This window comes from Meles meles, chromosome 12 (assembly GCF_922984935.1).
Source record: "Meles meles chromosome 12, mMelMel3.1 paternal haplotype, whole genome shotgun sequence".
NCBI classification, from domain to species: domain Eukaryota; kingdom Metazoa; phylum Chordata; class Mammalia; order Carnivora; family Mustelidae; genus Meles; species Meles meles.
This window is the reverse complement of record NC_060077.1, coordinates 48402057-48426636: the sequence shown is the minus strand read 5'-3', so window position 1 is coordinate 48426636 and position 24580 is coordinate 48402057. Positions and strand designations below refer to the sequence as shown.

General features: G+C 45.5%; 1 protein-coding gene across 2 annotated transcripts in view; it reads right to left on the bottom strand.

Annotated features, from left to right (window-relative positions):
- Positions 1 to 24580, bottom strand: part of LAMA3 (laminin subunit alpha 3) — a 268973-nt gene that overhangs the window by 153640 nt on the left and 90753 nt on the right. For both annotated transcript variants that reach the window (XM_046025313.1, XM_046025314.1), the window contains 4 exons: positions 16444 to 16534; positions 13890 to 14021; positions 12479 to 12541; positions 5467 to 5601 (listed from right to left, as the gene is read on the bottom strand). In XM_046025313.1, the coding sequence (XP_045881269.1) occupies positions 5467 to 5601; positions 12479 to 12541; positions 13890 to 14021; positions 16444 to 16534 (421 nt within the window). The remainder of the gene's footprint in view (positions 1 to 5466; positions 5602 to 12478; positions 12542 to 13889; positions 14022 to 16443; positions 16535 to 24580) is intronic.

The following is a 24580-nucleotide window of genomic DNA, read 5'->3' as shown; positions in this document are numbered from 1 at the left end:
ATGGACTCTCCAATCACCAAGATGTTCTCATTTTAAAAATACTCTTACAAAATAGTGCTCTTACCAAATGTATTAGGTATTCCATCCTCCTGAAATGTGTTTTTGGATATAATTTCACTGCCACATCATGACCGAGAGTCATTATTATGGTATTCATTTCCTGATTCTAACAGTGACATCCTCAGTACCTCCTCAGTGCCTCCTGAGTTGAGGAGGACTATCTGCCTCTCACCAAATAGTCCCAAGCAGTTACACTTCTTCAGTTTCATGTCTACTTTTGTGTTTCCTCCCTTACTGTCACTGTGATGTCTTAGCAGTTCTCCCCACCTTTCTATGTTTCTAATTCACCACACATGTGGCTTAGAAACAACCAAATTTGGCACAATTATTTAAAAAAAAAAAAAGACATAGGTAAGAGAGGGCCTACGGGATCTTCTAGTAGTGAAATGCATGGATTTTAGCGCAGATCTTTGAAACTGTCCTTTTTCACTTTACAGAGGCAATAGGGGTTGAGGGGTCTTACTGCCTGGTTCTCTCATTTTTGCTCCAGATACATGAGCCAGATAACCAAATTCCACCTAGATGGAGTAATACTGCTCTGCAGTTCAAAGAATGAGGGCAGATACTTAAAAAACAGTCATTTTTAAGTGGAAAAAATGACCGGAGTTTGAGGTTTATTATAGAAATCCAGGATTCAATGGGCAGAGCTCCTATAAGCTCCTATAAGCAAATCAGAATCATGGTGCCCCTTTAAGGAAACTGTGCAAATTAAACCACATAAAGGTGACATGGAGTGTCATAATAATTCGTGTATTGAAAAAAACACAGCTCCTGCTGTAACTAAACTCGTGGTTCTTTTCAACTTCACTCAGTGCTGGTGAATGTCGCCCTGTACCTACATGAACATGCTAGTAAGTTCTAGGGCTTTTCCGAACTCTCTTAGGTAAGAAAGCAATCATTAAATCAAAACCCAGTTTAAGGTCAAATCTCAGGGCATCAACATTTAACATTTATATCCTCCTTCCTTGTTGTTGGGTTTAAGGCAGAAGAGTAAAGGCAAGACTATGGATGAAAGATGAAATGAGTGTGCATCTCAGATGAGCTCCTCATGCCCTTTGGTTCCTACTCCTGTCGGGTAGATAATGTGTAAAGGGTAAGAGAGTGGCTGCCTGCACCCTGAACAGGTTTAGGAAGGAATTATGCCTTGTAAACTGGCCCAGGTGAAACGGGTTTATCAGAAGATCGCTGCGATCTGCTTGGCAACAATTTCCAGATGAAAGAGGGATCCTAAATTCACCCAAACACTCCATGATTTTCAGACAATAGCTATTTGAGAATCTGAAACCACAATACCAAAGAGTAGAATTAAGGAAAAGAGACCAGCTACTCAGAATCATAGACAAAATCCTCCAGGATTATTTAACATAGGTAGCTTTCAGATTTTTATAGCTACGTCCACAGTAAGAAATAAATAGGACACTGTGACCCAATAAACACACTACACACACATACACACACACACGCCAATTTACCACATGAGCCCATTCAAAAGCTGTTTCTATGGGCTGTTATTTACCTTCATATGGGTCACACTTCCCTGATTCTTTGCATCTCTCTCATTTTTTTTTTTTTAAATGAAAATGACACATTCTAGGTAACATACTGTAGCAACACCAGGATTGTTCTTGGCTTGGTTGGTTGGTTGTTTAATGACGTGGCTGAAATAGATCTGCAAGGTCTGCTTCCCCCTCCAATGTCCAGCCTCTGACGTTCCCACTCAGACACTGCCCCTTGTGTTTATCTTCTGGCCTGGCTTCCCCGGCGGCACCCCTGGATCCACACATACAACCTGTTGGTTGAACACTGTGCTTGAACCTGCTTGGCCGGTCAGATTTTTACCCTGTCCCATTGCATATGCGCATAGCTTGGAGGCGGCTATGGCAGTGTGGAAAATTCACATTCTCCCCTTACATTCAGCCAGGGACCACTAGTTTGGATTCCTCCTCTCTGGTTGCTCCTGAGAGGGCGCAGCCTTGGGCACCACACAGTTCTAGATAACCCACGATGACTACGCTCTCATTAGGAGTTACCCTCTCCTCTCCTTAGGAGTTACCCCGTGTCCGAGCAGCTTATTTGGTCAATGTTTAAACCCCTTCTGCCGGTGTGGCTACAACCCTCTGATAATGGATTTGTGTGTGGCATGGGGATGCTTCTGAGTCTTCCCCGCGTCTGACGGGACTCCTCCTGAACAGGTGCGATCCAGTGCCCGCACGCAACCTTCCCAAACTGCAGACTTGTCTGTGTCATCAGAAGGCTCTTCCTGGATGAACTTCCTCTGATTCTCTCTACTAAACTTCCCGTTGCTCTGCCGCTGTCAGCTAACAGCTTCCTTGTCACTGCTCCACACCAAGATCTACATTGTTTTTTGCGACACCCTCTGCCCCGCTCTGTTAAAATAATTCCCTCTTTATCATTATGACCTCCCTGTCCTCCTGGCTGTTCAGAGCCCCCAGACCACCACACTTGAAGATGGGGACCCACTTTTCCTGGTGTGACACCTCTGCTCTATGAGCAGGCACCGGGCACAGGAGTGGTCGCTCCTGGTTGTCTCAGCTTGCCTCGCCTAGCTTGGGACCTCTGCTCTGTGAGCCAGCTGGGGTGTGGGTGACCCGGCTCTAGTATCTTCAATCCGCAGGGCTTGGTGTAGTCTCCACCATACCGGTGGGGCTGGGCAGAGAACGAGAAGACACGGTCCTCTCTGCTGAGCCTGCCTGGAATACAGCTTGCACGACACAAGCCAGGGGGCAATGAGAAATGCCAGCAGCCTACTTGTCCCCGGGTGACAGTGGAGCCCCAGAACAGGAATTTAGAAGAAAGTGAACCCCATCTTCTTGGCTGTCCATGCCCAGGGTAGAGCTTCTAAAACACACAGTTGGGGTGCCGGGGATAACAGAGCTGGATCTTAATCAGACTTGATCTTACTGACATTGAGATTTTCTTAAATAAATGTTTCTTCGTTTGCTCTGAGGACAATTTCCAGAGATTTTAAATGATTATTAAAAATTCTTTACCAGCTATAGTTTTGTTTTGTTGGAGAGAGAGTCCCACTGAGCTCCCTACTCAGCCATTCTGGAAGTCCCACCTCCCTCTGCTCTGCCATGAATACACCTTCGTATTTTCCACCTGCCTTAAAATGAATTCATTCTAGTAGTGAAGCAATGTGGGGAAAGGGACATTCTTAAGATATTATATTATTCTTCACCTTTATATCCACAGACATAAAGGCACAATCTGACAGCCTTGCCCAAGGGAATGACTAGGTTGGAATATTTGTGATTCATTCTAGCAGAAAGAGTCTGGAGTTGGGGCTGGTAAGCAGCGGGGAAACGAAAGCCTTTGGGATACTTCCAATCATGAGCATGGCAGCTGAAGCAGAACCAACCTGGATGTCGGCAGATTATGGGGAAATTAACATGAGACATTCTGTCTGTGCCTTGCCCCCCAACAGCTTACGTCTACGTCTATACTATAATTGGGGGGAGTGTCAACAAAACAAAGAGCTGCGAGAAAATTCTTGCCTGTTACAGGAGGGGAGTGAGCTACACAGCCTGGCTCCCCAACCCTTCCCCTGCTTTTGGTGAAGACCTCGTCTTCATGGCTCATCCATCACCTTGCCTTCTCCCTCCATCAGCTCCTCTGGGCTTGGGCCGTCGTGGATGTCTGCAATGGAGGGTTTCCACTCCTCTGCTTCCCACTGGCTCCTCACACGGGGTCTCCCGCTTAAAATCGAAATGTAATCATCCCCAACGTGTGTGTGCAACTTCATGATCCGGGATACATTTCCACAGAAACAATGTCAGGAGCAAGGACAAGGTTGCCATGCAAGACCCTGGAAGCCGGTGAACAGGATTTGCCTCCAGTATGATTCACATGATGTGATCATGAGCATCACCCGAAAGGATGTTTCCACTGGAAGCACACTGGGCATTCCAACTGCTAATCCTGAAGTTCTCTGGTTGAGGAGGAGCTTCTTGGCTCCCAGGGGCAAAGGCTGAGACAGTGGGGCAGAGGATAGAGGTCTGTGAGCGGGGTGTGCCGGGGGACCAAGAGGAAAAAGAAGCGTTTCCTTTCCCATACAACTGAGTGCTTCCCAGGCTCCAAGAGCGTCGCAGTCAGTGAGTCTGTAACCTGTAGGATTATGAGGCAACTCAGAAACAGACGGGGTAAGCTACTCGCCCCAAGGGACACCTAGTGTGAGCCTGGAGCTTCACCACTCCAGCCTCCAGCTCTGGGAGTGGGTCCTGCCTGCACCTGCCTCCATGGTTTCCTAGCGGCTGACCTGGGGGATGAGATTACTGAAGGCAGACCACAGCCTCCAGCTGTTCTCCGGGGCTGGCAAGCTCCAAACAGCACTTCCCCTGATTCTCCTGGAGCTGGGCTCTGGATGTCTGGATGCCAACTTGGTTTTGCAAATAATTAGTACTCGAACAAGATCAGAAAGGTGGGAGTAAGGAGAAGGCTGTCTTCCCACATCTACCGTGCATTTCCACAGCTGAGCTCCATCTGGCTTCCCGGGGACCAGGCAACAGCTCTCAAGGCAGCAGGACCGCAGACCTTCTGTCCCAGAGCTGGGATATCTACGGCAATCTGGTTTTAGGCTTAGTTGGTCTATCAGGAGCCTCTTTGGAAGACCCGCCTGGATCCTCCCTCCAGCCCTAATAGTGGAGCTGAACACCTAAGGACAGAGTGCAAGTCCCTGTCTGTTGATAACACCCGGGGTGGGGGTGGGGGGCGGTGGTTCAGTTCCGGCCTTGAGTCCCAACAGATAATCCTCTCTTCTTCTCTTCCCTCCCCCCACCCCGCCGCTGGGGGAAGAATGCCAGCGGGCAGTGGGTGGGGAGACAGAGGAGCACTTGGGCAAACCCATTCATTCATTCACTCATTCGCCCAACACTCAAGACGTTCCTCTTTTGCTCTAGGGACTGGGTCAGACACCTCCTCTTCCCACCCTCTGTCCCCTTTGGCGACTCTTGCCACAGAACACGTGGTGGGGAGAAATTTGTGGTTTCATGCTTGCTGGCCCCTCTCCCTGGCATGCCCGCCTCCTCTCCCCATCTGCCCAGCAGCCTCCTAAACACTCAGCTACCACGTCCCTTCCGGAGTCAGCATTCGTACCTGAGCAGCTCCAGAGCCCACACGCTGACCACCAGGGAGGAGGAAGGGTAGGATGGGAAGGACAAAAGAAGGGAGGTGACACGGCCCAGGTAGGGGGACAGTCACCTGTCACTCGCATCTATAAGCCGGGAGCTCACTTGCTAACCTGCAGGCCACACAGCTGTGCCAGCAAGTGCCTCTGCATCTCCTCAGCAGGGAGCTGACCTCGTGGGACGGACGATCACTGGGTTGCCTGCTGCCCCCTTACCTGACCTCGAGGGACCGTCACTGGGCTGTGTGCTGCCCCCTTACCTTGGCAAATAGGGAAAGAGTAGAAACCCAAGCGGCAGGCATCACACCGATGGCCCTCGACCCCAGGGCGGCAAAGGCACCTGCCATAGGCATCACATATTTCGGGGAGAACGCCTTCCAAGTCACAGTCACACCCTGCAAGGAGAAGGGATTCTCAGAGGGGGAGCCTCCTGCCTCCTTCCTTTCTCAGATCCTGCCTTCCCTCAGTTCTGTCCTGGAAACATAAAGAGTTACCTATGGCTTCTAGACATTCTTGACCTAGAACACTACTCATTAACAGGAAATTTCCTTCACAAATGTGAAGGAAAGGTCAGCGATGTCATTAAGAAACATTTAGGGTGGGCATTGTTTTGCAAAGCAGCTACAATCTTTCAACACCTACCCCTGGGGAAACACTTTGTTTTTGTTTTTGTTTTTCCCAAATCTGAGCCTTGGGCAATAAAACTTCAATTTAATAGATTCCTGTCTAATGACCATCTTGAATTTAACATACTTCTACCTCCATTTTTTAGAAGAAACCAACATAAATTCAGCCCTACTATGTGCCCACCGTGGATTTGGGGGGCTGTTACACTTGGGTCATCTCTCTTAACACTCCAGGCACAGGGCATTCCCAGCAGCCAAGCTCCTTCCAATCCCTTCAACCAACACTTACTTGCCTGCCTCAGGACCTTTGCTCTAGCTGTTCTCGCTCCCTGTAATGCCCCTCTCCTATTTCTTTCTCGTCCTTTATTTCTTAGTTCAGAGTCAACTCCTAGGAAGGTCTTCCTCAACCCATCTGCACCAATAGGCTTCCTCTTCTCTTCTTCTCTATCTTAGCTGTGCTGGTCTTTCACAACACTTTATATACCTTTTTAAGATTTTATTTATTTATTTTGAGAGAGAGAGCATGAGCGGAGGCAGAGGCAGAGAGAGAGAGAGAATCTCAAGCAGACTCTATGCTCTGTGTGAGCCCAGTGTGGGGCTTGATCCCAGAACCCTGAGATCATGATCTGAGCTGAAATCAACAGTCCGATGCTTAACTGACTGAGCCAACCAGGCTCCCCTTTCACAACACGTAAATTACTGAAATCACTTAATGGCCTCGTGACTTATGCTTTGGCACATAGAAGGAAGTGAAAGGGGGCGCCTGGGTGGCTCAGTGGGTTAAAGCCTCTGCCTTCGGCTCAGGTCATGATCCCAGGGTCCTGGGATCGAGCCCCACATTGGGCTCTCTGCTGAGCAGGAAGCCTGCTTCCTCCTCTCTCTCTGCCTGCCTCTCTGCCTTGTTGTGATTTCTCTCTGTCAAATAAATAAAATATTGAAAAAAAAAAAAAAAGAAGGAAGTGAAAGTGCTCTGGTGTGACTTCTGAGCCCAGGTCACGACAGGTTTTGTGGTTTCTGTTCTCACCCTCCAGGAACTCTGAGACCACTGTGTGAGTCCACAGGGAAGGGAAAGTCGTACTGTTGGTTACAGTCTGGGCACTAAAACCAAGCATTGGAACTCAGTAAGATACTTGATACTTGAAACAGTAAGGTACTTTGGCTCCAAGGCCCAAAGAATCCTGATTTACAACCACCTATAAACAGGAAAGAAAGCATCTAGTACCTGAGCATTTTTTAAGTTGTTTCTGAAATTCACCTTTCAACATTTCTTCTTCCTTACCTAGCAAATCGTCCCACACAGAATCAGAACCTGGAGGCCGCCCTCACATTTCCCTGACCCTCATCTCCCCACACCTCATTATCAGGTCATAGGGTTTATAGCTCAGGAAAGTCTCTGGAATCTTCTCCTGCTTCCAGAGCTCCAGACCCTTCGTTCAGGGCTTCATCCTCATTTGCCTAGATTATTTTGAGAGCCTCCTAACCAGGCTGTCTGCTTCCCATACTGGTGTCAGGAGTGATCTTTCTAAAACACCAAACTTCTCGTATCATTTTCAAGCTTAAATTCCTCAAAGGTGACACAATGCCTTCAAGACACAGCCCAATGTCTTTGACATGCATGACACAGTAAGCCTTCAAAATCTTCTAGGCTGTCGACTCTCATCCCCCTGAACTTTTCCTCCCTATCTCTGAATCAGCCCCAGCGACCTTCCTGCCATCGCTGCTCCTGTCCCCATGCCTTCCCTCAGCTGTCCCTCTGCGCTAACTCCAACACGCTCCACAACTCACCTCCTTCTCCGGCTCTGGGGAAGCCCTCCCACAACTCCTACCTTCCTCCTTCCTGCCTGCCTCCCTCCCTCCCTTCATTCTGTAAGGACGCCCCTCCTGCAGGCTTCCCCAGCTTTGTGTTCTCGCCCAGACGTAGCATTAGCTCCTGCTGTTGTAACGGTTTACCTGCCTGTGTCTCCCCCCAGGACTGGAAGCTTCCAGGGAGCAGGGACTGTGCCCTGTGTGTGTACAGACGAGGTGCTCAGGAAATGTTTAATGAAGGAAGAAAACACTAAATATACTCTTGGATACCTTCAATTCTTTTTAGTAAACACCATTCCTTGAGTTCTATTTTACAGGCATCCACGCAGAGCCTTGGAACAGAGATGGCAGAATTTGCCTGTCCCTCTTTTAAGCCTCATCTGACAGGTCTCCATGACAAGAGTGATTGGCCCACCCCGCCAAGCAGATGACATGCCTGGCCCCGGGGAAGGACACAGCCAGGAAAGCATGTCTTAGCAGCTCTCACCCCAATTCTCTGAGTTCCCATCATGAGCATGTCCTCCAGCCCCAATCACAGTGACCTCAAAGCTCTGGCAAAGGTAAGTAGCTAATTACATAGTGACGGGGGGACTCAAACCCTTTTCATGATATTTGTCAAGAAACCTCCCAGGCACCCATGTCTTCAGGCCACAGGGGCAGCTTTACATAATCATCCCCACATGGCCTGAGTCTCCTAGGGCAAGTTTCTGCCCTGTTGTTTGCTGGTCCCCCATTCTTTGTTCGAACTCAGAGGCAGGTGTCTGCACTGCAGGCTGGTGTCTCTCTAGAGTATGTTTTGCATATGCCGTCATTTTTCAAAAGGACCCCTTGAAGACATGTCAATGATATACTGACTTCCTGGAAATAAATCTTAAGTGGATGTAAATGATCCCTTGGACCCAGAAAACCTCGATGATATCCAAGGTCATGAAATATAATGAAAACATTCTGATCTGCAAAACTGCTCTGTTCTGCTTCAAGTCAACCTGTCTGGAACTGACCGTATGGAGTGTCCAGTAAAGTGGTTCTCAGTCTTGGCTGCATTGGAATCTCCTGGTAAAATGCAATTGCCTGGGTATAGAATCCTAAACCCAGAAATTCTGATATAATCCCACAATCTGTAAATGATGGCCTGAGAACCACATCCATCCTGTTTTAGTAAAGAAAGTTTTACAGATGGGGCGCTGGCTCAGTGGGTTAAGCCTCTGCCTCCGGCTCAGGTCATGGTCTCAGGGTCCTGGGATTGAGCCCCGCACAGGGCTCTCTGCTCAGCAAGGAGCCTGCTTCCCACTCCCTCTCCCTGTGCCTCTGCTTACTTGGGATCTCTGTCTGTTAAATAAATAAATAAAATCTTTAAAAAAAAAAAAGTTTTACAGGGACACAGCCAAGATCTTTCACGTACATGTTGTCCACTGCCGCTTTCCTGGTACAACAACAACATCAAGTATTTGCAACTTCGCCTACATATCAAAAAGTATTTACCATCTCACCCTTTGGGGGAAAGGGTTTGCCAACCACTAAGTGGGATTCCCAGTAATGAGAGCAGCGGTTCTGAACAAGGGACATATGTCAGAATCATCTGGAAAACTTGTCCAAAATATAAGCCTGGACTTCTTCCTGGAAAAGCTAGATTAGGATTTGGGGTGCTGCAGAGGAATTTCTACTTTGTAAAAGCAAGGGATTCTAAAACTCAGCACTGTTTAAGAACCACTGTCCTAGAAAACGTGGAAACATGAAACACCAATGGGCCTTAATGAATTAAAATTCTCAGGGGTAGAGGGGTTCTCACTATTACCCAGTGTTTTGCATCTTCTGACAGTTAAGATGTTTGAGCTTCTTTTCTTTTTTTAAAGATGTATTTATGTATTTTTGAGAAAGAGAGAGAGCATGAGTAGGAGGAGCAGAGGGAGAGAGAATCTCAAGGAGACTCCCCGCTGAGCAGGGAGCCCGAGGAGGAGCTCCATGTCAGGACCCTGAGACCATGACCTGAGCTGAAACCAAAAGTCAGATCTTCAACCAACTGAGCCACCGGGGTGTCCCAAGATGTTTAGGCTTCTAATGTTCACCACTGGGAGTCAGGCCCCAAAGTGAGTGCTGTGTTTTGGTTTTTTTTTTTAAGATTTGTTTGTTTGTTTGTTTGTTTGTTTGTTTATTTATTTATTTATTTATTTGGCAGAGATCACAAGTAGGCAGAGAGGCAAGCAGGGGTGGGGGTGGGTGGGAGAGGGTGGAAGCAGGCTCCCTGCCGAGCAGAGAGCCCAATGTGGGGCTCGATCCCAGAACCCTGGGATCATGACTGGAGCCAAAGGCAAAGGCTTTAACCCACTGAGCCACACAGGTGCCCCAAAGTGGGTGTTTTTATTAAAATGCAGTAATAAAAGGCCAAATTGAAACAGTATCTGTGCATTCAAATTCCCGAACAGGTCTCAGTTCGTTCCTTGAAACTTCTTTTCCTTGAGGCGGTGTTCTAAGGCTTCCCTTGTATTTTTGTAACAGATGTCAGACCATCCCTTCAAGCTCAATTAAATTTCTTTTCCCCAAAGTCACCGCCAGTCTGCTTGGGGATAAAAAGGAATTGAATAACAAAAGGATTACTGGAAACAGACGGTAAATGGGAGTTCTAAAACATTCTTGCGGAAGAAAACCCAAGATGTGTGGTGTAATCAAGGCTCAAAGGCTGTTCCACTCTAGTCAATGAACAAACATTAAGGAAGCATTAGCAGACAGTCACTGCGGACAGGACCCCACCCGCCACCCGCTATGGGCAGAGCGGGTACTGCCGGGAAGGAGAAGCATGGCTGCCCTCCTCCAGGGACCAAGCATCTGGTGAAGGCTTTGACAATACTCGGTGTAACGACGTACAGCACCATGGTTTGGTCTGAGGAGCTGGGGTGCATAGGGCACAAGCAGGAAAGAAAGTCGGAAGGTAAGCTGGATCACATTACCTGCCTTGAGGTGAGCCCTCTGGGGTGCCCCCCAATCCTAGGACATTTCCCAAGCCCATTCTCTCTCCTGCATCCTGGGATGACGTGTATCTTCCATCACTATGGCTTTCCAGGGCATCTCCCTGCTTTCTCTTTTCTCCTCCTGCAACTGGTTTTCAACACTGTAGCCACAGAGCACTTCGTGCGATATCATTTCTCTGTGCACACGGTCCGTGGCTCCTCTCTCATGGAGAGTAGAAGGGTAAGTCTTTGCAGTGGCTGACAGGGGCCTGCCATCTGGTCTCCGCTTTCACACTCTGGTCTCTTGTTTGTTCAGTGAACACTCCAGCATGTAACCCAAGGACTTCACACTGGCTCTTTCCTGGCTCTGGTTGCTTGTCCCCAGACACCTGCAGAGCTCACTCCTCACCCCCTCAGGTTCTTGCTTATCTCCTCAATGAGGTCCCCCCTGACAACCCTACTGAAATCTGTAACCCTCACATTCCCTCCCTTCTCTCCCAGACTTAAGTTCTGCACAGCACTCATGACCAAGGCCACCGGCAGCATACCCCCTGAGCTGCTGTATTGTTGCAGAAATGGAAATCTGCAGCAGAAAAGGGCTCTCCAGAGACCATCTTCTTGTCTGGTTCCAAGTGCCCCCTCTCTGCTCACCCACACCCTGGACACACCAGGAGGAAGAGCACATGTGCTCACACACCCCTGGCACTACCTCCTCCCCACTGGTGAGAGGAGCACAAGACCGTCAGAGAAGCAAGCTCAGTGGGTGAGGTGGGCATGGTCCAGATGGGGCACAGTGTGCATGTGTGTGCTCAGATGTTGGAGCAGGGGGCCGTCCTGAGTGGGTGTGTCCCTGTGTGAGCTGTTGTGGGCTTACCTAGGACACTGCCCCCAGCTCCAGAATCAAACCTCAAGACCTAGAATATTCCTCGTATGCGTTAGTTTGTGTCTACAATGAGAAAGGCTACCTCCCCCCTTAAAAGTAGCCCCCTTGTGCAGGACACAACCCTGCATATCATAATCGAACATATTAGAGATTTCATTTGTTTAGTTTGTATATTACTTTTGTTATCATATGAGTCCCTCCACTGGAATATAACCTATAGGAGAGTAGGAGTTTTTCCCTGTTCTGTTCACTGGTAAGTCCCCAGCAGCCAGAACGGTGCTGGACATTTAGGTAATCCTAAAACAGATGCAGAATGATTGATGTGGTGGGCGGAGGACCCACACCCTCTCGGCACACACCTCTCTACCCCAAGGGCTGCTCCCTGCATATCTCCGCCACTTCTGGCCCAGGGGTACCTGTCTGGCTGCAGGAGCTGCTCAGCCTCCCGGCACACCGAGCCCAAAAAGCAGCCCTCCATCAGTGGCAGGTAACTGAGGTTATCCCATCTGCTGGAATAATGATGAGCGAGTTCTAGGCTGTCCCCTAGAGTTGCCTGGAGGGATGGAGTTCTAGGATCTGTAGGAGGACCTAGCTTGCTAATGCATCTTCATAACAGCTCCCTTCACTCCCTGACTCACCCCCTTACTGATGTCTTCTGGGATCATCTCCAGAATCAACTGCGTGGACTCAAATCCTTTCTCAGGGTCTCTGTATGTAGACCCAAACAAGGCAGTAGGCAACTGACTGCCACTGGAAGTTTCCAAGCAAGCAAGAGACATACAATTCAAGCTCTGTTTAGTCTCCTTAATCAGGGAGCATCATGCAAAAGACAGACTGGCATCAAGAATGACAGGTGGTGAGGAACTGAGATGGGAGACACCTGCAAGGCACCCGCCAGGCTCCAGTAAGGACTACTTGAACCTGAGCAGAGTAGTGGGCATAGGAATTAGGAAAAAAAAAATATGGAGCATGACACTTCCATTGAAGTTAAACCAAAAGAGAGAGTACTTGCCTTTTATATCTCCAGCTACTGGATCTTCAGGACTTGGAGTAGAAATGGGGAAGATGGGAATTCCTAGAAAAGTTGTTTTTAAAAAAAAATACGGAGAAAGATAAGGAGACAGTCAAGTAAAATACTAAACCGCACAAACTAGAAAGAAGCCCTTCTAACTTCATGAAAAGTAGCATATGGAGCCTAATTTGGAGACAGGTAATACTGCTATATTGAGTATGCAGCTGAAACCAGACTGGTCAGACATTCTGATTTGTATGTTAAATGGATATTTTGTGCTCACAATAGCCGTGCCTCCATCTAAGCAGGGATAAGTTAGTTTTCTTTAGCATCTTTATTGTTTCTTTTAATGTAAAATTGAGAACAGTTTTTTAAAAAACTTTTTTTCAAAATTTTCCCCCTAAAATTTGGTGTGTGCCATAAAATTGTTTCAGGTTTCCTTTTGTCACTAAAAAGGCAAGTGCTGTTTCTGCTTAGCCTGTATATAATAATTAGATTCTAAATGCACTGAGCCTCAATTCAGTGTTACTGAATACTGCTGCCTAAAAAACTGGCTTCTTTCAGTATAAAATGATCATATAATTCATCATCCAGACTAGGCTACTAGATGTGGAAAGTGGGAGCTAGTTTAATGATTCTCCTGGGACAGCAGGTGTGAGCCAGGACATAGAGCCACCCCATTCGTATGTCCTTCTCCCCATGTCCCCACAACACACTATGCTTTTGTTGCCCTGCAAAGCCAAGAATACAAGAACCAGTGTGGCAAGCGGGGTGGGGAGGAGGGTCAAGACAGTGTTGTCTGTCCTAACACAGAAGTGCAGTTTTCACCCTTCAGTGGAACAAACAGAACCATGGTTCTCGTTAAAATTTGCAGGGCTGATTTCAGACTCTCCTGTTTCCCGTTCTGTGGTGTTTCTACCAGGTACATATTTTCTCTCTCAAGACGCTGGGACATTCCCTTTGATCACTGCAGTGGAGGAGGTGGAGCACTGTGGTCACCTGGCCGGGGTGACCATGGGAAAGGTACAACATATCCCCCAGCCAGCCAGAACATGACACACACTCCATGTGTGCCCACGAACAGCTGGAACCGTTGACACTTCTTCCAAGTTCTTTTGTGAAGAAAAACCACACCCATGGATCCCCGTTGAGTTGAAATTGCCAGGATGTGACCTTTCTGACCGACTGGGATTGTAGTGTCTATAATCACTGGGTGTAAATAAGACTACAGAAAGTACTCTGATAAATGTTGTGCTCTGAACTTTTGCAAACACTTTCACGTGAACACAACCTACATGCTCGCCCCACCCCGTGTCTGCGGTGCCTCCACCCTGCCCGCTGCGCCCCCAGCTGTGAACGCACCAGCTACATGCCTGGAAGGGATGCCCCTCCACCTGCCGCGGCTACTTACTCAGGCAGAAAGGGAAGCCATAGTACCCAACGGCACACTTCTCACAGTTGTCTCCGCGGAAATTCGGCTTGCAGGTGCAGCGGCCTGAGCCCGGCTCACAGTCATCCGCGTGCTCGGGGTTACAGCTGCAAGCTACGGGAAACACCAGCTTTCAGAGTCTCTGCCTGCCAGTGCGCTCAGGAAGGTGGCTCTGTCCCCAGCACCTCGCAGGCAGTGTTTACACGTCACTCTCAGCCCCAGGTTATTCTTGAAAGGGCACAACCTGTTCTCCACTTCCTACCTGCTTAATTGTGTGCATAGACCAAACCCCAAGGACCCTCAGAGATAAGATTATTTAGAAGGCACCTGCGCTGAGTTCTCGAGAATAGTTTATTACACTGAGCACTGTGTGGCTGGTGCATCAGAGGCAAGGTCTGCACTCCAATCAGAGGGGCTGGGGAGGGGGTGTGCTGCAGCCCCTGGGAGGTCTGTCAAGCACAGCTCCCCCACCCCCACTGCCGTAAGCCAACTACGTCTATTGACACAGACATGTCATCAGACATTAGCCATAACATTAGACATTGTCATAGACATGTCTATTGACACACCCACAACCCAAATGTTAGATTCCAGTGACACGACTTACTGAAGACAGTTGTGCAACCAACACGACTATTAGGTCTGCATTCCAGACAGGCATACTTGGGGTTCAAGAGGTATGAACTTGACTCCTCCCTTGGGAGTTTCCCTTGACCTGGCAAGTCCTGACCTTGGACAGCAAAAACACTGTCAGGACCCAGCTAAGCACATGCCCCGTGAGGAACTGGAAAGCTGGAGGAGCTGTGGGCAGCAAGCATTCCCTCCGGGCTGGCTTCATCTGGTGTCCTTTGCTTAACTTGCTTAGGATAGATGGGTCCTGTGGATTCTTTATGCTCTGCATGTAACATCCTTATGAGACTGCAAGACCACTTCAGTGATGAAGAAAGAACCTAGAACAGTCATGGGGAGCCGAGAATCACGGAGAACAGTGATTCCGGGGAAGGGATTCGCGATGCATTTGCGATGTCCTGGTCTCCTTTGCTAACGCCTGTTCTTCGTGGGCCCAAGAAAAGTGATGGACATACCTCGTGTGATGATGTGGGAGAGGGAGGGAAAATGGGAACACTCTTTGAACAAAGACAAATGCCCAACAGAGAGGCAAATCAGAGTTCATACATTCTTTGGACTTGGGTGCCCTCTGATGTTAATGACATGATGAGTGAATTTGGGGGGGGGGGGCGGAGCAGTGGCGGGGGGGCGGAGCAGTTGGCGGAGCAGCCAACTAGAGGCCGGAACTGTTTTCCAATGGTGACAGCCAGAGAGCATAAAAGAGATGACACACATGGCATATGGAAAAGTCCATAGTCTGACCTATGACCTTAATTCCCTGGGGAAAACCCAGTGGCATCCTGTGGTATCATGGATACGGTATGGCAAGAGCCAGCAGACAGATTGGACCTGTTCCTGGAACTACCACGTAGCGGTTCTGTTAACTTGGCCAACATACTGAACTACTGAGAGCCTATGGTTTCCCCATATCTTAAAAATGAAAATAACAAGAGTATCCTAAGTGGGTTGTGATAATCGCACAGGTGTGAAATTACTTCATGATGTCTTGCATATAGGAAGTACCCAATAAATCACAGCTGTTTTAGATATCATAACCGCCATCAAATCCTTGTGAAATCATTACTATATTGTCTGGATGCTAATACAGACAAAAACTTGAAATTATTGGAGATCATAGAAACATGTCAAAATGACAGAAAATGGAGGAACTATCATTTGTTAGAGGGCTGGTATGTGACAAGCCCAAAGCTTGGTGTCCTCCTAGGTGCTTCTGATGGCATGTCATCCCATCTTATGGAATATGCAGGCACACCTCATTTTACTGTGCTTTTTCCATTGTGCTTCGCAGATATTGTGTTTTTTTACAAACTGAAGGTTGGTGGCAGCCCTCCGTTGAGCCAGTCTATCAGCACACTTTTTCCAACAGCATCTGCTCACTTTGTGTCCCTGTCACATTTTGATAACTCTCACACTATTTCCAACTTCTCCATGATCATATTTGTTATGGTGATCTGTGGCCCGTGATGACAGCTCACTGAAAGCTCGGAGGGCAGCTAGCATTTTTTGGCAACAAAATATTTTTAATTAAGGTACATACATTTTTTTTTAGACATAATGCCATTTATTAGACAATGGCATAGTGTCAACATAACTTTGATACACACTGGGAAACCGAAACATTCAGTTGACCCACTTTATTGCAATAATCGCTTTATCATGGTGGTTTGGAATCAAATCACGTGGTCCTCACAGTGTGCCTGCATTGTCACTCCCATCTGTATACAAGGAATCGGAAGCCCAGGGAGATTATGTAGCTGTGTGGTGTCACACAGCTGGAAGGAGCAGAATCAACAGCATGAAGAGAGAGGGAAGGAAGGGAACGACCAGCCCATCAGAGTTTAGCCCGATGGCCGCCCCGAGACAGTACAGTACAGTCTAAGACACCCCAAGTCAAAATGAAACTTACGGATGCAGCCGTGGGGGGCATCGACTGGAACACCATAGGGGCGGTAATAACCTTTAGCACAGTTTTCACAGTTTATACCAGCTGTGTTATGCTAGAAAGAAATGAAAGAAACTCAGAAAGAAGAGTACTGGAAAAGTCCATACTTCGTGCTATTCATCTGGTGAAATCATTGTCATACAGGATTGTAATTTCAAAGTAAAAAATATAAGCGTTTATCTTGACCTTGAGTCTCCAAGATTTACCTCAGGGCATTGGCTTACAGATGACCCTGGATTTTTTTTTTCCCCCACTGAAAGAGAAAATGAGGGTCACTTCCATGAACTAGTCAGCTCGGGTTTTCCTCTCTACCACAGAATTTGCTCCAGGAAGCACCTGACATTTCGGTGAGAAAAGACTCAAGAGCACTATTCTTCCTAGTTTCAATCGGAAGGAGTGAGTCGATAACAAATCACCCTTAGGTTTAACCCAGGGAATAAAGAGCCATGTGTGTATTTTTATCTTCCCTGATTTTGGAAGAGATCACACACACACACAGATCCTCTTGTCATCCTGATTTTATCTGTGCTTTAGTCCTGAAACCATTCCAGACACTTCTGTTATATGAAGGGAAATGTAGGTGTGAGTCTCATGCTCAGAGCTCATTTTAAATGAGCTCTACAATACTAGGCAGGTTTTTATATTTCGTGGTTAATTGTCACAAATCAAATTGCCCAACGTGCATCACCAGTTTCCAAGAACTGCACACCCGGATCTAACTCAAGTCTGCCTCTTGTGCTCTCTAATTTGGAAACGATTAGAAGGACAGTGTTCTCTCATTAATGCAAAGGGAGGCAATAGGAAGTTAAAAACAAAGAACAAACACTTTGATCTGAAAGGAGTCTGCATAGAATCAAAGTGGAGAACAAAGACCCTTTTCTGAATCCTCTCCCCATTTTAGATGGTTTTATTAATTACAGATTTTTATTTATTACCACTCCTTATCCTGTGGGCTAAAATCTGAATTCACTTTAACGTTGAGGTCTAAAACCGCACTGGCCACTTCTCTGACTAAACATTCGCATGCATAAACATTTGGGCAAATAAGAAACAGCTGTGGTCCACCTCCCTTCCACCGAGTGCCAATTAACCTCTCAACTCTTCCGCTTGCCCCTGTGACTTATAATAGGACATCAGGTTGACCCAGGCTCCCAAATTTTCCCCATTTTTAAGACACAAAGAACAGCAACAAATGATGGAATAACGCCTGTAGTTTACCTCCAAATCCTGGGTATTCTCTAGGACCCTCTCCTTCCCCTGAGGGCAACGACACACCACTTCACCCACAGATGCTATGGCTATGGTTGGACAAGGAGGACCTGAGTGGTTGTTCCATATTTCTATATCGGGGGTGCCGGAGAAGCAACTCACTGGGAGGAACAGGTGCCTGAATTTGCATTTGCCTGACGCTTCACACAAGCTGAGAAAACCTCAAGCCAAGGAGTGAGGTGGGTGCTGATGGAATCCACGCAGGAGATAAGCCTACCCTCCCCCACCTCTTCCTTCAGCACCACATAGAGAGGCTTTCTACAGAACGCTCACCTAGAAAGCCCAGGCTCTGAAAATGGACAATAATCTAATTCCTCCAAGCATAATTTTTCATAAAATGTTTTCCATCTTCAGGTAAACCCCATTCTCCCTTTTCCTCTCAATTCCTTGGCCACCATGTACAACACTGTTGCTGGCTTCCATTCCTGTGAAGCCCAAACACATGGAGACTATGAGCCTACTCATTGGCCACACTCTCCGGGAAGCCCCCTACCTGATTTTCCTTCTGAAGGCCAACAGGATCTGGCTTCTGTGACCTCTCTGACCTGTCTATCCCTGCTCATTGCCCTCCAGTCACACAGCCCCCTGGCTCCCTCCCAGGGCTTTTGCCCTGCCATCCCCTCTGCCTGGAATGCCCTCCCCTGGACAGACGCCTGACTCATTCTCTGGCTTCTTTCAGGTCTTTACTCCAATACCACATCCTAGGGAATTGGTCACCCTAATTTAAAACTTCACATACCCCAAACCAATACTTAAAATACTAAACCCAAGAAATAAAAATAAAATCAATAACATAGAAAGAAGTGGCCATCTCTGACAAATGCTTGCCCCGCAGGACAATAACCTGGCTCCCTTACGTGCTGATTGGCCAGTCCAGAGTCTCAGGCGCAGCCCAGGGCTGATGGTGGCTTTTCTCATTCTGCCATTACCAGCACTCCGCAGGAAAGGTGGAAGACAGCCGGCTGAGCTGGTACCATGGACTGAATGTTGGTGTCCTCCTCCCCAAACTGCATATGCTGAAGCCTAATCCCCAATATATGATGGTATGTGAAGATGAAGCCTTTGGGAGATAAGCAGATCACGCGAATGGAGCCCTGACCATGGGATGAATGCCCTTCAAAGAAGAGATGATCTCTCTCCACCACGTGAGGATACAAGAGAAGGCAGCCATTTGCGAACCTGAAAATGGGCCCTTACTGGACACTGGATCGCCAGAACCTTGATCTTTCGTTAGAAACACAAATTATACTGTGAACCAAATTTAAACATCTACAATGAATGTGTTTCTAGATTCTCTATTAGACAGTGTTTTTGCAATCTTGGAAGATAAATTTCCCCCATAACTCTTCATCTTTTTTTCTATCTTCTCATATTCCTTTATCGATAAGAACTTTGGAATCTCTCTGTCAATCTTCATAATAAAAATCCTGTAGGAATTCTGGTAACAGTTGCACTGAATTTATAGGTTGGCTTTGGATAAATGATACATTTATATATTGAATCTGGAAACGCATGATGCCTCTCCATATAGGTTTTCTTTTATCAGCTCCAATAAGGTTTCATAGGTTTACATACAGCCCCACAGTTAATTCTTCTGTTGTTTCTTAGAATACTTCCAAGGGGTGCCTGGGTGGCTCAGTGGGGTCAGCTTCAGGTCATGATCTCAGGGTCCCCGGAGTTCTGGGATCAAGCCCCACTATCGGGCTCTCTGCTCAGCAGGGAGCCTGCTTCCCCCCCTCCCCCCGCCTGCCTCTCTGCCTACTTGTGATCTCTCTCTGTGTATCAAATAAAGAAATAAAAATCTTAAAAAAAAAAAAAAAAAAAGAATACTTCTAAGCCATTCCATCCGTTGGAGCTATGCTCTCCTGCATGGGTGTGTTTCTCTTTTGAATCTTTCTGGAAAGATTCTTTTTTTCTTACTTTTCATGCTACCGTAGATCCCAGGAGAGGCTATTTTGCTTGTTTACCATCTTTTCTGTCATATTGTGGGGATTTGGCACAGGAGGGAATGTGGCCATACATGTTCTAGTTCTTGATCCCATCTCTTAGCTTTATGGGGTGGATGCAGGAGGAGACAAAGAATTTGGAAATAGTGCAACACATCAAGAACAACAGCAAGAGTAAGCTCAAGACTTAGAATATAAGTCATGTCTTCACAGAAGCTAAAGACTCTGATTTATTTAGTGCAGAGAAAGTATCTTTCAAGCATCCTCTGAAACAATATGGGTAATCTTCAACCTGTATAAGAACATGAATATTTTCATCAAATGAAAGAAGTCAAGGAGTCAACCCCCAAAATGTTGTATTCCTTGCCTTCTTTTGTTGCTTTCCCCCAATATTTTATTATAAAAGAATTCAGATTTTACAGTGAATATCTCTACATGCCCTGGGTAGAGTTTATCATTGGCATTTTATTTGTATCACATAACTATCCATATATTCATTCCTCTATCCACCAATCCATCTTATTTTTTATGCATTTGAAAATACATTGCAGAGAACAGTCACTGTCTTCTACAACTTCTGCATACATATAATTAACTAGAGTTCAACGTTTATTTAGTTTTCTTTTCTTTGGGTGTTAAATTTATATAAAAGTATAAAACTCTTAATTGTGCATTCACTGAGTTATGACAAATGAATACATCTGTGAGAGCCAAACCCTTTGTAGATGTAGGACACTACCATCACCTCAGAAAGTTCTCTATGACACTTTCCACTCAGTTGCTCCATCATCAACTCCCCAGAGTCAACCACAGTTCTGATTTTTCCCACTACTGATTAGTTTTCCCTGCTCCAGAATTTCATTTAAATGGCTATCATACTATGTGTATTCTTTCCTACAAGTCTCCTTCACTTGGTATGATATTGTTAACATTCTTGCATTTTGGGGCACCTGGGTGGCTCAGTTGGTTAAGTGTCTGCCTTTGGGTCAGGTCATGATCTCAGAGTCCTGGGATGGAGTCCTGCATTGGGCTCTCTGCTCAGCAGGGAGTCTGCTTCTCCCTTTCTCTCTGCAGCTCTCCCTGCTTGCACTGTCAAATAAATCAATAAAATCTAAAAAAAAAAAAAAAACCAACAAAAAAAAACCTCTTGCATTTTGTAGCATGAATTGATAGTGTGTTGCTGACGATTATTCATTGGTATTCCATTGTATAATTATGCCACATTGTTCATTCTATTAGTGGACACTTAGGCGATTTCCAGTTTGAGGCTATTGTGCATAAACCTCCCATAAATTTTTTGTAGATGTGTTTCCATTTCTAATGGATAAATGCCTAAGAGTGGAATTTGTGAGTCATGGGGTGGGTATATAGTTAATTTTCTTTTTTTAAAACTACCAGACCTTTCCCCAGAGAGGTTGCACCATTTTTCATTCTGACCTACAATGCATGAAAGGTATGGTAGCTCCACCTCCTCACTGAAATTGATGGTGAGTCATCATAATTGAAGTTTGCATTTCTCAGATCACTAATGATACTAAGCTCTTTGTTGTGCACGTATTGGTCATTCATATGTCTGCTTCGTGAAGTGGCTATCCAAATCTTAACCAAATCCAAAAATACTTTCTTGGGCTACTTGTCTTTTTATTTATTTATTTATTTATTTATTTAAAGATTTTGTTTATTTATTTGACAGAGAGAGAGAGATCACAAGTAGGCAGTGAGGCAGGCAGAGAGAGAGGAGGAAGCAGGCTCTCCGCAGAGCAGAGAGCCCGATGCGGGGCTTGATCCCAGGACCCTGGGATCATGACCCGAGCCGAAGGCAGAGGCTTTAACCCACTGAGCCACCCAGGTGCCCCTACTTGTCTTTTTATTATTGAGCTGTGGGCATTCTTTACACATCCTGAATACCAACCCATTTGTCAGATTTGTTTTATGAATATTTTCTCCATGTCTCTGGCTAGCCTATTTGTTTTCTTTCTTTCTTTCTTTCTTTCTTTATTTGTCAGAGAGAGAGAGGGAGAAGCGAGCACAGACAGACAAAGTGGCAGGCAGAGACAGAGAGAAGCAGATTCCCTGCCAAGCAAGGAGCCCGATGTGGGACTCAATTCTAGGACACTGGGATCATGACCTGAGCTGAAGGCAGCCACTTAACCAACTGAGCCACCCAGGCATCCCATAGCCTATTTGTTTTCTTAATGGTGTCTTTTGTGAGCAGAAGTTTTCAATTTTGATGAAGTTGAATTTGTCAATTTTTCATGGTTATTGCTTTCTGTGACCTAAAAAAAGTTCGCTCATGTTCTGAATCACAAAGATATTCCCCTCGATTTTTCTCTGAAGCAATGCAGCTTTTACTTTACTTTAGTCCGACCCACATTGATTTAGCTTTTAGGTAAGATTTGAGGTAGTGATCAAGTTTATTTTTTCCCATAGAAATATCCAGTTATTGCAGAGCCATTTTTGAAAAGAATTTCTCTCCTACCCTTACCACCCCCCCACTGGACAGCTTTGGTCTTTTATCAAAAACCAAATAAATGTCCATATAAGTGTGGGTCTGTTTCTGTATCCCTATTCTATTACACTGATCTATTTATCTACCCTTTTGTTGATATCACACTGTTGTGAAAACCATAACTTTATACTTAGTCACAAAGTAAGATAACATAGGAGCACCTGGGTGGCTCAGTCAGTTAAGCCTCCAATTCTTGATTTCCACTCAGGTCATGATCTCAGGGTCATGAGATCAAGCCTCACATCAGGCTCCGCACTCAGCATCAAGTCTGCTCCCGATTCTCTCTCTCCTTCTGCTCCTCCCCCTGCACGCACATGCGCGCGCTCTCTCTCTTAAATAAAAAAAATAAATCCAGTATATAAATCTTTTTTAAAAGTAAGATAATGTAAGTCCTCTCACTTTATTCTGCTTCTTCACAATGGCTTTGTATATTCGAGGTCATTTATGTAACCATTAATTTAAATATAAACTTTAGAATCTGCATGTCAATTTCTACCCAAAAAACCCACATTTGAGCTTTAGATCAATTTGGGGAGAGTTGATATCTTAATAATATTGGGAATATGTTATAACTTTCCATTTTTTTTTTTCTAAATTTCTCTCGGCAGTGTTTTTGTAGCTTTAGTATAGAGGTCTTGCATGCCTTTTGTTAAATATATTCCTAAGCTTTTTTGCTTTTGATATGATTTTAAACTGAGTTTGTATGGGGCACCTGGGTGGATCAGTGGGTTAAAGCCTCTGCCTTCAGCTCACGTCCTGATCCCAGGTCCTGGGATGGAGCCCTGCATCGGGCTCTCTGCTCAACAGGGAGTCTGCTTCCCCGACTCTCTCTGCCTCTCTTTCTGCCCACTTGTGATCTCTCTGTCAAATAAATAAATAAAATCTTTAAAAATAAATAAACTGAGTTTGTATTTCATTTTCCTATTGATTGCTGCTAGAATGTAAAAATCAAGTTAATTTTTTAATATCATCCTGTATTCCACAACCTTACTACATTCACTTATTAGTTCTAATAGTTATTTGTATATTGTCTAATATTTTTTATATAAATAGTATGTCATCTGCAAATACAGGCAGTTCTACTTTTTCTTCCCAATAGTAATGCCTTTTATTTCTTTTTGATTAAGGTATGCAATGTTCAGGACCTCCACGGCACTGTTTGATAGAATCGGTGAAAAGTAAACATCCTTGTCTTATTCCTAATCTTCGGAAAGAAATAGTTCAATATTCTACCACTAATATTTTATTAGTTGCATGTTTTTCATAAATACCATTTATCAGATTGCCGCTTCACTTCTATTTCTGGTTTGCTAAGAGCTTTTATTAATGGTATTTCACATGGCCTTTCTCTTTTATTCTGCTACTATGATTAATCAAGCAGACTGATTTTTCAATTTATTAAGTTTTTATTTTAATTCCAGTATAGTTTACAGTGTAATATTAGTTTCAAGTGTATATACAGTGATTCAACACTTCTGTACATCACCGAATGCTCATCACAACGCAGACCCTCCTTAATCCCTGTCCCCTATTGTACCCACCTCCCCACTCACGTGACATCTGGTAACTATGAGTTTGTTCTGTATAGTTAAGATTCTGTTTCTTGGTTTCTCCTCTCTCTCTTTTAAATTCATTTGTTTTGTTTCTTAAATTCCACGAGTGAGATCATATGGTATTTGTCTTTCTCTGACTGAATTACTTCGTTTAGCACTATACTCTCTAGCTCCATCCATATCATTGCAAACAGCAAGATTTCATTCTTTTTTATGGCTGAATAATATTCCACTATATGTACATATCACTTCTTCTTTATCCATTCCTCTATTGATGGACACTTGGACTGCTTCCACATCTCAGCTATTTTAAATGCTGCTATAAACGTCAGGGTCATGTATCCCTTTGAATTAATGTTTTTGTATTGGGGGGGATAAAAACCCAGTAGCAAGATTACTGGATTGTAGGTTAGGTCCATTTTTAACTTTTTGAGGAACCTCCATACTGTCTTCCACAGTGGCTACACAAGCTGGCATTCCCACCAACGGTGTAAGAGAATTCTTTTTTCCACATCCTCATCAATACTTGTTTCTTGTGTTGTTGATTTTAACTAGTCTGACAGGTGTGAAGGGATATCTCACTGGGTTTTGATTTGCATTTCCCTGAGGATGAGTGATGTTGAGCATCTTTCCATGTGTGTATGGCCATCTATAGGTCTTCTTTGGAGAAACGTCTGTTCATGTTTTCTGCCCCTTTTTTTTTTTTTTAAGATTTTACTTATTTATTTCAAAGAGAGAGAATAAGCAGGAAGGAGGGGCAGAAGGAGAGAGAGAGAAGCAGACTCCCTGCTGAGTGGGGAGCCTGATGAAAGGATTGATCCCAG